Source organism: Scomber scombrus, chromosome 5 (genome assembly GCF_963691925.1).
Source record: "Scomber scombrus chromosome 5, fScoSco1.1, whole genome shotgun sequence".
Lineage (NCBI taxonomy): Eukaryota > Metazoa > Chordata > Actinopteri > Scombriformes > Scombridae > Scomber > Scomber scombrus.
In genome coordinates, this window is record NC_084974.1 from 30,983,106 (window position 1) to 30,997,504 (window position 14,399).

The 14,399-nt window shown below is 39.3% G+C and overlaps 1 protein-coding gene across 1 annotated transcript in view; it reads left to right on the forward strand.

Annotated features, from left to right (window-relative positions):
- The window catches only part of gdpd4a (glycerophosphodiester phosphodiesterase domain containing 4a), a 30,616-nt gene that overhangs the window by 197 nt on the left and 16,020 nt on the right, over nucleotides 1-14,399 (forward strand). Inside the window, exons 2-10 of the mRNA XM_062419934.1 lie at nucleotides 4,304-4,362; nucleotides 4,534-4,639; nucleotides 4,996-5,099; nucleotides 5,272-5,365; nucleotides 5,495-5,554; nucleotides 5,693-5,791; nucleotides 6,542-6,635; nucleotides 12,163-12,308; nucleotides 12,880-12,962. Of these exons, the coding sequence (XP_062275918.1) occupies nucleotides 4,304-4,362; nucleotides 4,534-4,639; nucleotides 4,996-5,099; nucleotides 5,272-5,365; nucleotides 5,495-5,554; nucleotides 5,693-5,791; nucleotides 6,542-6,635; nucleotides 12,163-12,308; nucleotides 12,880-12,962 (845 nt within the window). The remainder of the gene's footprint in view (nucleotides 1-4,303; nucleotides 4,363-4,533; nucleotides 4,640-4,995; nucleotides 5,100-5,271; nucleotides 5,366-5,494; nucleotides 5,555-5,692; nucleotides 5,792-6,541; nucleotides 6,636-12,162; nucleotides 12,309-12,879; nucleotides 12,963-14,399) is intronic.

A 14,399-nucleotide genomic window follows, 5' to 3' on the forward strand; every position in this document is an offset into this window, starting at 1 on the left:
AGTTTTATGGAAATTAATCAAGCAAACTAGCTTAGAGAATAAAGATGAATAGGTTTTTTTAAAGTGACTTATGGGTATTCTCCATCATTTATAACACTAAATGTTAAGTTTCCAGAATAATATATGTGTTGTATGGTTGTTATTTTAATAGCAGCAGTGATAATGAAAAGGATTTTATGACACTGGAGACGCTTTAATCATTTCTCCTTTTCATACTGAACATTAGGACAGTGGGAGCCATATTGTTACCATTGTAAAGCCCCCCCCCCCCTTTACAATTACAAAAACTAAAGGAACACATAACTTACTTTATATTAAATACATTATCTTAATTATATTTCAATACATTCTCTGCTACAATAAACATCCAGTAGCAGCATGGAACAATGAATTGTTCAATGAAGTAGTGAACCCAACCTCTTAATACCTACAGGACACCTGTATACAAATGAGTATTCATGATATAATATATAGTATAATAATATAATATCATATTCATAATATTAGTATTAGTAATTCTTTGGGTTTACCGACTGTTTTGGGGTGTTTAGCTGTCTGGTGTTGCTTCAGCTTACAGGAATTCAAACTTTCATTAACCAGTTTTCTCACTGCAACAGATGCATTCAGCTCTAATTTTGTCCATTGTGTCTATGAATCCAAACCCCCTTCTTTTTATTTTGGACAAATTAGGCATTTTTCGTCCTTTTTTCTCAGCTCTGTTTATGTTGCTAGCTAACCTCCATGTGTACTGCAGGAGGGATGTTCACGTTACAAACGCCCTTATCCATGCAATTTATATATTTTTAAACTCCTATAGAGTAATTTATTTATTTTTCTTAAATAAATGACTGCATTAGAATATCCCTTGATGATTTACTTACAATGGAACTGATGTAGGACTAAATCAACAATCCTCCTTCTGTGTAAACATGTATTTAAAAGCTAATAAATCTTCATCTTCTATGTTTCAACGTTACAGTGTTTTTAGTAGCAAAGTCTTTTTGTTACTATACTTCCACCACAGCTCAACAGGGAAACACTAAGAGGGAATCTGATGCTAAAAACACTGTACATGTGTCAGATATCACTTGATATGACTAACTCACACTGATGAAGCTCAATAGAAGCTGATCATCTACTTTTAAATGACTGGATGTTTGTCTCTTGTCACTTGAAATGTATTATGAAGGGATCTTCTAATGGTCAGTATGAACAGGAGGAATTATTACAGCAAGAAAAACGTAACTCAGTCTTCATTTGGGCGCCTGACTGCTGGTTTAGTTAACTAAAAAATGAGGTATACTTTCATTTAAATGAGGCCTATTTAACATAATTTAACATAATTTCCAAAAATAAGTGTAAAAATTGTAATAAGTTGGAATGAAGTTGGCTCAAAAGGTCTAATTTATACCTTTGTGCTTCCACCATTATAATTAATCTGCTTCTTTACAGATTCTGCATCTTATGTTCACACTGTGTGTTTCTAATGGAGAGTGTGTCAGGCTGCTAAGTTGACCTTGTTGTTTGCCGTCATTGGACCTACATTAAGTAGAATTAGGCCACTTATCTGGGTCTGTAACACAGCCGGATCAGCACTTTGTAGAACTGTGGAAAGACAAAAACACTCAGTGGTTCATTCGCTCTGCTTTGTCATCACTGAGAGACTGAACGAGACAGAAAGAGCAGAAACAAATTCATCAGTTTATTAGTTAATCGAAAGAAAGAAAGAAAGACAGAAAGATGGAAAGAGTGTAAGAAAGAGATGGAAAGAAAGAAAAAAAGAAGGAAAGAAAGAGACAGAAAGAAGGCGAAAGAAAGAAAGATGGAAAGAAAGACAGAAAAACGCAAAAGAAAGACACATGGAAAGTTGGAAAGAAGGAAAGAAAGACAAAGTAAGAAGGAAAGATGGAAAGAAAGAAAGACGTAATAAAAGTAAGAAAGACGGAAAGTAGTAAGAAAGACAGAAAGGAACGAAGAAAGACGAGGAAGAAGAGAAAAAGGAATAAGTAGTAGGAGGAGAGAAAGAAGGACAGAAACCAATCAATCAGTTAATTGACAGAAAATGAATCAGCAACAAATGTTTTTACTGCATCAGTCAGTCTGGTGTCTTCTGAACGATAAATCGATTAACCTGCAAAAATAAGTGAAGCGTTATAATCGATTTAAACAATTATTAATCAGAACATTGATTAAATCAGAGCCTTTAAAGATTACATTTAATCTTATTTCACTGATTTTATAGATTTTTATGAATCTTACTGATCACCCTACTGATCGCTCAAGCCTTATAGACTTTATAGACTTTATTGTTTTTTATTGATTACCGGTTTGCTTTGTACTCAGTCTTAATGTAACTGTTTTATGAGTTGCATGTTTTAATTCTGCTGCTTTTTTTGACCTGCTGGTTTTAATTTGGTGCTCTGTGTGAATCACTTTGTAATGTAGGTTTAAAAAAGTGTGCTTTAAGTATGTATTATTATTATTATTATAGATTATTATGGTTTTATTTTACATTTTAATTTCTTGCAGCCTGATTATCTTGATGAGATGAGAATTAAAGTCCAGTGCAGGAGTGTTTACAGTTAAGTTTGTTTGGGGAAAGATTTGTAATAATCGTCTATTGAGGAATGTTCTGCTGGTCCTGGAAGTGTTGAGTAATCCGAGGCGGGAAGTTAAACTTAGAGATCAGACTAATTGGCTGATGAAGTATTTGGTGAAGTGGAGCAGTTTATTTAGAGCTGTTGTATAACTTTCATTATTAAACTGCTGCTGCTGCTGCTGTTTGTTGTTGTAATGGAAGTGTTAAAGTGACCATTAAATGAGTTATACATTAAATGTTTCTCTAGCTGACAGAAATCAATTAAAAGTGTTCTGTATAATATGTCAGTGAAAGTCTTATAATGTGATATTTTATTATCCAGAGGAGCAAACATCAGACAGCTCCTGATAAAGAGTGATAGATTAGCCTAACCAGATACACCATGTTTTAAAAAAGTAGAGCCCTATCGATATATTGGCCAACTGATATTATCGGCCTATTACAGATACATCGGTATCAGTGTTTATGTCGTCCAATATGTGCTGATGAGTTCTTTTAACCCTCCTGTTGTCCTCGAGTCAAGGAAGGAAGGAAGAAGGAAAGGAGGGAGGAAGGGAGAAGGAAGGAAAGGAAAGGAAAGGAGGGAAGGAAGGAAGTAAAGGAGGGAGGGAGGAGGGAGGGAGGGAGAAAGGAAAAGAGGAAGAGGGGAAGGAAGGAAAGATGGACAGAGGAAAGAAGGAAGGAGGGAGAGGGGGAGAAAGTTAAAGAAGAAGGGAGGAAGGAAGGAAAGATGGACAGGAAAGAAGGAAGGGAGGAAGGTAGGCGGGAGGAAAGAAAGAGAGAAGGAAGGAGGGAGGAAAGAAGGAGGAAGGAAGGAAGAAAGGGGGATGGAGGAAGGAAAGAGAGAGGAAGGAAAGAAAGAGAGGGAGGGAGGAAGGACAGACGGAAGGAAGGAAGGGAGGAAAGAAGGAACAGTCAAAACAGACGGGGTCAATTTGACCCGGGAGGACGACACGAAGGTTAAAGATATGTATACGCAGCATTTTATGTATATTTAATCATTTTTCCTAATTCAAGTTTAATACATATTACATTTCTAGTGAAGTTTACTGTTTCAGTGCAGTGAGGTCATTTTATAAAAATTAAGTTTGTTCTGTATTTGGTAACCACATGTGGGAAACAAAGTGTGTTGATGTATATATAAGATTATCGGCCGATATATTGATTTAATAATTTTTTAATCCCTTAATATCTGTATTGGCATCTGCCCCAAAAATCCAGCATCAGTCTGGCTTTTTTTTTGTTATGCTTTTCATTCAATTTGTTGGGTTATTTTGTAACTTTTTGTTTGTTTTTATACTTTTTAGTTGAGTTTTTTTAGATCAAAGTAAACATTCAATTAATCAGCCAATTAATATAGGTCATGTAGTTGCGTGTGTCATTAATCACCTCTCTCAGCTGCTGTATATAAGCAGGAGTTGTGTGATTACATGAGTTTTAGGTCAGTGTGAATTTCTTCTAGGTTACTCTAAACAGGTCACAGGGATAAAATCAGCACACACGCAGTCCTGCTAAAAATATCTCCTAAACTGATTCAAACTTTCTTCTCTCTCCCTCAAGGTGAAGATAGTGTAGCTGCCTGCAGTCCTTCCCTCTTTTTTCCTCCATCTGTCTCCTCTTCCTCCTCTTATCTCTCTCTTTCTCTCCTCTTCCTCCTCCTCCTCCTCTCTGTCTCTGTGATGCCGGGCTGTGGGTGACTATAAGCCCGTGACCAGACTGAAGCTGGGGAAGCTAAAGGTGGTGCGGCGGCAGCTGCTGCAAAGGTACAAAACAACACCAGTGTCACCAGTAATGAGACCAGTAATGTCAACCAGTAATGACAACAGTAATAAAATAGAATAAATACTTTGTCATTGCACTTATAAAACAATACAACAAAACTTAGTGTCTTTATTTTTAAATCTTTATTTTTATTGGTTAATTCTGATTTCAAGGTATGAACACCAGCCGTTTGTCTCCTGCCTCGCCGGCCTCTATGGTTGCCAATGGAGACGATACCAAAGAGCCCGGGCACAGCCAGGAGAGTGCTGCTGCAGCAAGGTACACACACACACACACACACACACAGCTCCACCACCTACTGTATAAGCAGCAGGAGCAGCGTGTTGAGTTTGGTTAGTTTGCTGATGGAGCAGAGAGTATTGATTGAGCCTGCTGACTCCAGCAGTCAGTTACTGCTTTTCTGTGGAGAAATATCAGCACATATATACTCTGTCAGCTGGTATCAAAATATACTGCTTCAGTAGTGTGAGAGGCTTTTAATGTATCTGCCAGATTGTGCATCACTGGGTCGCTGTTTTGCCTCCAATTACGACTATAAAGGCCTGTCCACACCAAGAACTATAACTTTAATTTCATAGTTTGTGTGTGTGTGTGTGTGTGTGTGTGTGTTTCAGGTGGAGTGTGGCAGTTTTGGCCTCCTGATCCTCACGTTCTTCCTGAGTTTTGTATTCCTCTATTTTTGGACTGAAGCTCAGAACGACTACCACGACTTTGACTGGTGGGTCACAGTCACTCACTTTCCTCTGAAGCTATATCATCACTATATATTTACTTACATGAATCTATGTAGAGTAATGAGTGAATGAATCATCCTAACAGTGAATGAATGAATGCTTGTCATGTCCTGTATGTGATGGCTGGTGACTGTTTTTTTTTTCGTGGCTCTTCAGGTTTAACTTTGGGGCTCTGGGCTTCTGGTTCCCCTGGTCTCTGGTCCTGCTGGTTGTGGCCGCTACTCTCTTCACATACATAGCCCTGCTACTGGTGCGCATTCATATAATGCTGGATTTTATTCTTTTATGCTTTATTTAACTACATTTGTGGATAGAAAAAGTTTCAGAAGAATGTAACACATGATTAAATAATTGTATTAAATATATAAATGTTGTTCAGGTGCTGGCCGTGTGTCTGCTTTCTGAGGGCCAGAGGCTTTACCTTCACTGGAGCCACAAGGTACTCAATACTCACACACACACACACACACACACACACACACACACACACACACACACACACACACACACACACACACTCTCCTTGTAATAAGTCGTCATACGTTTGTGTTTTCTCTTCTTGCTGTGTTTGAGGCAGACTGGCATCGTGTTGACGTTGGCCTTCTCCGTCACCGCCACCGCCATCCTGTCTGACCTCTGGAGCAAAGAATGGAAGACTCTGCTCCTCTCCCTGCAGGTTAGGAGGGCTGCCAAGTTTTTTGACTTAAGCGAGATTTGTTCCTAAGGGAAGCCGGTGGTGTCTGTGCTGCTGCTGCCAGAACAGATTACTCTGAGCAGTATGCATTGAGAATAAATTATAATCTATTTATGTATATTGTTTTTTACTTTCCCCCTCTGTTGTTGTTGTGCTGTGCTGCTCTGTCTGGTCCGTCTTTGCATTCAGTGTCTTCTTCATGTGTACCAGGAGTGAGATTTGTAAAATTTGACATCTGAGCTTAGCCAACACTGACACACTAGCCAATCACAGGACAAGATTGCTATACTTCTTAATATATAATTTGCAAAACACTCCTATTTGTGCAGTTTTAGAAATGGAGGTTATATCCAATTGGAGCAGAGTCAGATAGAAATGTTTCTTTCTATTCTGTTGAAGCTGTTTGCCTCAAGCAGAAATGAGTGGCGGCTACAGAGGTCTAATTGTTTCTAATTATGCACCTTCACTTTTCAAACTTGCACTCTTCAGCCCCAGTTGATACTGACTCATATGCCATCACTTGAGACAATTTAAGGCTTTAAACTACTCTTTAAACATACCTTACAATACCTGTAAACACAGTTTTCTGTGTATAATCATGACACTTTATCATTGTATCTTCGGCATATAAAGAGACATAATATTGTGCTTTATGTTTTGAGTGAAATGATTGAGACTTTCTTGCCATTTTAACCTTTCCTTTACTGTCTCTTTTCCACTTTTCATCTGTAGGTGACGGCGCCCTTCCTCCACTTGGCTGCAGTCTCACTGATGGCGATTCTCTCCTGGCCAATAGCGTTGCATTTCTTCCGCATGAACAAGAAAGGTAAGGAAGCTGACGAGTGTTAAGTTTTGTAAGCTTTGCAGCTATCATAGAAGTAATGCAGGACTTGCCAGCCAACAGACTTGATGTATATGCTTTGGCTATGTCTGAACCTCATCACTTTCTGGTGTTTTTTGAGCTTTTAGTGAGATGACCCACTTTGTGCCCTGTTGCCATGACAATAAAGGTTGCATATCTTTAAGGAATTTGAAAACTTGTCTCCAGTTATCATTTTAACCCAAACCATGATCTTTACATAGTTCTGATCAAGTAAACTAGACATTAACCAAAGCGTCACGCCTTAAAACATCATTATTTTCACTCCCTAAAGATACTCATGTGTGAGGGCAGCAGTGTAAAATACAAAACAAAAGAAACTGTGAAAATACATAATTGTTCATCAAGGGTGGAGATAAGCGTTCATTTATCGTAATCGAGGTTAAAAGTTCAATTAATCGTGATTTAGATTTTTGCCATAATCGCCCAGCCCTACTGTTCGCCTCAAACTCATCAATGTTCTAGACACAACAAACCTTTCTCTCTCTGACCGCCAGCAGTAACTGAAGAGAAGAAACAACATATTGGCTGATTGCTGGCAGACAGGTGACAGGTTTTGACTCTTTTAAAGCTTCGGTTGTGCTCATGAGATGCTCATCCTGCCAGAAATGAAGTAGTTGTATGACATGGATTATACAGCTGTAGACCTCTCTGTGTCCTTCTCAACAGAAAATCAATGTCTCATTTTCCCTCTCGCTCACTTCTCGCTCCTCTATTTCATATTTTCTCTGATGCTTTCTGTCATCTCTCTGACCTTTGACCTCCCTTTTCGGCTGCTGTCTGCCTGCGTCTTTGTGTCTGACAGCCTTTTTTTTTCCTTCTCCACTCAATGGATCTGACCTCTCTGCCTCTCCGCCTCTCGTCTTCTTTCTTTGGTCTCCATGGGTACTGTCCCTGGTTGCCATGGTGATTCAGCAGATAGAGTGATGCTGAGTCATGCCGGTGGGGTCTCTCTCCTGGCAGGAGATAAGGGAGCGAGAAAGATTTGCCAAAGCACAGGATCAAATATAACTCTCCCTGATGTATCGAGATGAGCTTTGAATGTGCAACGATAGAGAGGTTAAGGATTAGTTCTGTAGTTTATTAACCTCGAGTCAAGGAAGGTAGGGAGGAAGAAGGAAGGAAAGGAGGGAGGGAGGAAGGAAGGAAGGGAGGAAGGAAGAAAGAACCAAAGGAGGGAGAAAGGAAGGAAGGTAGGAGGGGAAAGGGAGAAGGAGGGAGGGAGGAAAGAAGGAAGGAAAGAAAGGAAGGTAGGAGGCAGGAAGGAAAGGAAGGAAGGTGGATGGAGGAAGGAAAGAAGGAAGGGAGGAAAGAAAGAGAGAAGGAAGGAGGGAGGAAAGAAGGGAGGAAAGAAGGAAGGAAGGGAGGAAAGAAAGCAGCTGCTCATGGAAGTAGGCTGCTTGGTTTAGGTGTCTCCAAATCAAACAGGACTGAAATCTCAAGGATAAGAGGTTTAATTAACATATAGTCCAATATCTTCTGTAGGTCAGCACAGCATTAAAGGAAAGCGAGAGAGAGAGTGAGAGGTTCTGCTGGGTGGGAAATGTCAACAGGTGCTTTTTGTGCGGCTCTATTAGACCTGAGAGAGTCTCAGCATGACTCAGCACAGACGCGTGGGCAGGTGGTGTGTCGGCTCCTGATAGACTGAAAAAACCTGAGTCCTGCTGCTAAAAGGTGTGACGGAAAGACAGAAGTCCATCTTCTTATTGTGTCGTAACCTCATATGTCATTTTTATTGGCACAGTCACTTGTTGAATTCTCTTTTTCTTGCTGAATTTTGGGTGAATCGTCTTCAGTTCGCTGTCCTTTAAATTTAATAATCTTCTGCTTCCAGCTTACCTTTCACATCCAATCTCTCAGGTCTGCTCATATTTAACCTTCCTGTCGTCCTCCTGGGTCAAATTGACCCCGTCTGTTTTGACTGTTCCTTCTTTCCTCCCTTCCTTCCTCCCTTCCTTCCTTCTTTCCTCCCTTCCTTCCTTCCTTCCTTCCGTCCTTCCTTCCGTCCTTCCTTCCTTCTTTCCTTCCTTCCTTCCTTCCTTCCTTCCTTCCGTCTTTCCTTCCGTCCTTCCTTCCTTCCTTCCTTCCTTCCTTCCTTCCTTCCTTCCTTCCGTCCTTCCTAAGATCTAAGATCAGCTGTTAGGGTAAATGTTCCCATTAAGCACCAGAATCTAAGTCCAGCTGTTTTTCATGGATACTGACATGATTTATAAGGGAGATCATTTCTTATAAAGCAACATTTATCTCTCATTTGAAAATGTATTCATTAGTTCATGTAGATTTTGGAATATAAAATAAAGATATTTGATGAATTAAGTGGGTTTAATTGGTACTGTGACTCCATTTAAGCCCACGTCATGATTTATTTACTAAATATAAAAAAAAAATTGTAATTTCAAAGAATTAAAAACAGCAATATATGTATTCAGTTACATGGTAAATATTTAAAAAATGAGGAAAAAACCCTCCTGAGCAAAATCTTAAAGGTCTGACTTCAGATGTAACCCACGATGGAGTGAGTAGTTTTCCACACAACCCTTAAAACACATACTGTAAAAATTGATTATCTTGCTGAGGAGCCTCCAGCACTGTTTCTGCTTGTTTCATCACTCCCTGCGATCGTTAATGCTGATCTACTGTTACAAAAATGACAATCTTACCTCCGTGTTTCGCTAATTGAACACTTTTAATGTGAAGCCGCAGCAGTAGGAAAATGTTGGGTTTGCATCAGCAGTAACTTAATACAGCTCGGATACAGCTATAGGGGAGTGACATCAATGAGATAAAAGTACAAAAACGGCAATACAGAGAAAAGCAGATGTTGACTAATTTCTGACAGACTGCTGACCATAAGTAGCATCAAAAACATAACATTACATATATTACACAGTGTCAGTGATTTAATGTATCACAGTAATTACCCATCTCAATAATCAGCCATTAGCTAATTTTACTCTCTCAGTCTGTGTGTTTCTGGATGATTTATGAAAAGCATACATTGTACATCAAATCTCCTCTTAGTTTAAGAAGTAAGATAATTAAAACAGCTCTTTTTACTTTGCTTTTTTACTCTGGATTTGATGAGGATAACATTTACATGTGATTAAGCTGTGTAGTGTTGTCTTAAAACTCTAAATTGGGTAAATAAAACATATTTCTGCATCATTGTACAACCAAACAAGCATGTTTATATCTATTTTGTGATATACATTAACATTTATTATGGAAGTACTAAGTTTTTTTTCCAATTTTATAGATGATGCCAACATTTTTTGTCTTGATAACTATAAAAATGGTACAGTTTTTAAAGTCCTGTTTCAGCAGCTCAGTGTTCCCAGGCAGATTAGCTTCCTAACCATTCTTCCTGTTCCCATATGGCTGCTGTTCAGTCCACCGTGCTGATCCTATCAGGAAAGATTTACCGGATATTATAAAGATTAAATTCCGATTTATACACTAGCACAATCCAGTACCATTTAATTGGCCAATATTTATAGACTCAAACATGTATAGTGTGTGCAGAGATGTTTAAAATCATTAATGTGATGTACAGAACTCATATGGAGCATCAATGCAGCAAAAACAAGTCCATCTTGAACAGGATCATGCAGAAATTACACTATACTGTATATTGTATTTTAAATAATACTGTAAACTACTGAAACTCTCATTCACGTTGTTGTTGAAAACTGAAAACCAACCAAAATGTTCTGTTGGTGAACTTTAAGAGGCGTCTATATTTATCTGTGAAAAAGAGTAGTGGTGTGCTTGAGGACTGTCTTCATCATATAAAACTCAAGAAAAACACAGGTGCTCTTGAAATTTACGTTTCAAGTTTATTTTATTTATACAGCACTTTTAAAAAGACTTTGGACCAAAGTGCTTCACAAAGGCAGGCAGACATATGCACATACAAATGTAAAAGTTAAAAGTTTAAGCACAAATTTAAAACCCAAAGAAGTCAGATAACAAATAAAAACAGATTAAACACAATTAAAAGCCAGCGCATAAGAGTCTTTAGATGCATCTTAACAGTATCTAACGGCCACTGGTAGGCTGTTCCAGAGCTACAACTCATCTGTGGTGGTGAAGTCGTCTTTTGGTCTTGTAAAGGGTGAGAACTTCCAAGATATTATTTAGTGAAGCTGCGGAGGGATTAACAGACAATTATGAGAATTTTGAATGTTATCTTGTAATGAACAAGGAACCAGTGTAAGATTGTTTGGATGTGGTCTCGTTTCTTGGACTGTGTTAATAAACGGGCAGCAGTGCTTTGGATCAGTTGATGGGAAATGGGAGAAACAGGCACTCATATGTGGAGCAGGAACAAGACCTTCGTTGGATTAGGTTCAAAAGCATTTATTCATGGCTAATTCTAATAAAAAATGTGACTGGTTTCGTCTTCATCTTGGGTCAAAGAGAGAACCAACATGTTTGCTTTATGTTAGTCTAATCATAAAGTTTATTTGTTCCTGCTCCACACACGAGTACCTGAAGTTTGTCTTTCTCTCCAGGCTTCTTTGATTATTTGAATTCAGCTGCCAAAAGGTTTAGCAAGGAGTCCTTTTTTTTTCACTTGAGTTTTTATTGATTTTTCACAATCTGTATGCGCATCCACCGACACACGTACACGCCACAGCAGACAATACAGAAACCAAACAAAGCCACACTAGAAAACAAAAAACAAAAACAGAATAAAGTCCTGTTGGGAGTTGTATTCCTTCTTGTTCATTCATTAGTTCTCTCAGTTTCATCCTCTGTATCTAATGTTCTTTCAATAGTCTTTGCCGCTATTCAAGGTCTTGAAAAATGTCCATTTAAGCCATTTTTCTTCCAGCTGTGTTTCTTTCAATCTTAAGCGATGTGTACATTTTTCCATCACATAGATTTCCTCTATTATCTCCACCCATTGTTCCAGAATCGGAGAATCCACTCTACCCCATTTCCTTGTGATAGCTTTTTTAGTAAGGAGTCCTTTTTAACCCTCATGTTGTCCTCGAGTCAAGGAAGGAAGGGAGGGAGGAAGGAAGGAAGGAAGGAATGAGGAAGAAGGAAAGAAGGGAGGGAGGAAGGAATGAAGGGAGGAAGGAAAGGAGGGAGGAAGCAAGGAAGGGAGGAAGAAGGAAGGAAAGGAAGGAGGGATGAAGGAAGGAGGGAAGAAAGAAGGATGACAGGAGGGAGGAAAGAAGGAACGGAGGAAGCAAAGGAAGACAGGACAGAGGAAAGAAGGAAGGGAGGAAGGTAGGGGGGAGGAAAGAAAGAGAGAAGGAGGGAGGGAGAAAGGAAGGAAGGAAGGAAGGGAGGAAAGAGAGAGGAAGGAAAGAAAGAGACAAGGATGGAGGGAGGAAGGACAGATGGAAGGAAGGAAGGGAGGACAGAAGTAACAGTCAAAACAGACGGGGTCAATTTGACCCGGGAGGACGACACGAAGGGTAAATAAATCTATAAATGAGTCTCTTTGTTTGTTCTTCAGTGCGTCAGGTGGCCATCCTGGGTCTCTACCTGTCCATCCTGTTCTGTCTCTACCTGGTCCCTTTGGGAATGTACTCGCCCTGCATTAAAGAGGCGGGAACGCTGGGACCTGCTCCAACGCTCATCGGACACAGAGGAGCTCCGATGGTAAGATTAAACCAGACTGTGAAAGTGAGGAAAGAAAATATCAAACTAGCTGTAGTAACTCTCCCCAATTCTCCTTAGCCCGATAAAGACAGCATTAAACTAAGGCTACTCCCCAACAGCAGAAATATCAACAATGTTCAAACTAACACTAGGCTTTACTGAATGGACGAGCCTCCATATTGTCATGATCTGTCTCAGAGTTCAGACAAAGGAGGAGAACTAACGTTTGAATACAAGAAAAACAAGAGTCGTTTATTAAAGTAACTTATTTACATGACTAAACCAAAACTGTACATGTTGAATCAGTAGTGTATGTGAATGCATTGATAAGGGAAAATGTTGAGAGCTAAAAATTAACCAGACAAATTAACCCTTACATACTGTATAGGGACCATCAGATACACATTTATTTTGGCTGGATTTTTTCTTATGTGACCCACAGTATATAAAATATGGGAATAACATGCATGTTTCTTTTTTTCGTGCACCTGTTGCACATTTTTGTATATGCTAATTAGGGGGAAAAGGGAAAAAAACATAATTCAAACAGTGTGTGTGTGTGTGTGTGTAGCTTGCTCCAGAGAACACCATGATGTCTTTTGAGAAGGCATTGGAAGCTGGAGGAGAAGGACTGCAGACTGATGTCACCATCAGGTACGCTACACTGCACTCATCATATGTTTGTATATATGGGAAAATGTGTTCTTATAATACTAAATAGTAATCAATAATAGTAAATAAATATAAATAGCTTTGAGATCACTTCTGTTGTAATATGGCGCTGTATAAATAATGTTTGACCCCACTAACAACCTGTAGCTAGAAGGAGAGCCAATTATCTGAAGTGATCAAATCATCCCCAGTGTGTAGTAACAGGAGAACAAGTGTTTTATCTTGCTGCTAAATTTATCAGCGGAGCAGTTGGTCAACAGTGAGCTCACGCTGAGTCGGTGCCTTGCTGCTAATTGTGCGGAGCGGAGGGGCAAGCGTGCTACAGTCAGCGCTAAGGTGATTACTGCCATAATAATCCAGTTAGCCGTTAGCCTTTCCATTAGCCTGGTGGGTGACACACAGTCGGCCCTGAAAACAGGAGGATTAACACCGCGACATGACTCACCGCTAGTGGGTTAGTTTAATCCCATGCTGCTGGTGACCCCCGCCAGTCTGTGTGTGTGTGTGTGTGTGTGTGTGTGTGTGTGTGTGTGTGTGTGTGTGTGTGTGTGTGTGTGTGTGTGTGTGTGTGTGTGTGTGTGTGTGTGTGTGTGTGTGTGTGTGTGTGTGTGTGTGTTTGCATGAATGACTTTGCCTACTTGGCAGTTCCAGTGTAATTAAGCTGTCAAGGGTTTTATGTGAATGTACATACTGGAAGTGATACCATCTGTGTGATTAATTGAGATGACAGGCTGACTGTGTGTGTGTGAGAGTGAGAGTGTGTGTGTTAATAAATTATGCTTATTGTTGAGTTAAATGCGCCTTTTCCTTTGCCTCCTCTCCTTTATTTATATTCCATTTTCACTAAATATTATCAGACGTTATTGGCCTATCTCAGATATATCAGTATTTGTTATAAAAATTAGGATTATACTGTATATCAGATGTTTTAATTCATACAATGAGTGTGTGTGTTCCTGTTTTACATAACTGTTTTAACACTTTCTGTCTCAACGGTTTGCTGAGACTGGCAGAAAGAGAGTTCAACTCTATGTGAGATGGGGGAGTCCCTTTTTGAACTTCTGTTTGTCTACTGATTAAGGGAATATGTATGCCAACTGTTGAGAGACCTGTTGAGCTGTCTATGGAAATATCTGTCAGTTATGGGAGGCGACTGAGGCAGCCCAGGTAGAGAACAGCATAAAACCTCTCTGACAACACTAGACGAGGAGCCTTTTCTGTTGTAACTCTGTCTGTTGCATTGGTAAACGCTCCGCTTGTACAAGCTAAATAAATTCAACTTAAACGTTGATATTTGGTATCCAATCAATCATTAATTTCTTATATCAGTATTGGTGTTTATGCATCTGATATGTGCCAATATGTTATTTTAAAGTTATGTCGGCTGCTTTTTTTTGTATAGTTGATCCCTTTTCTTAA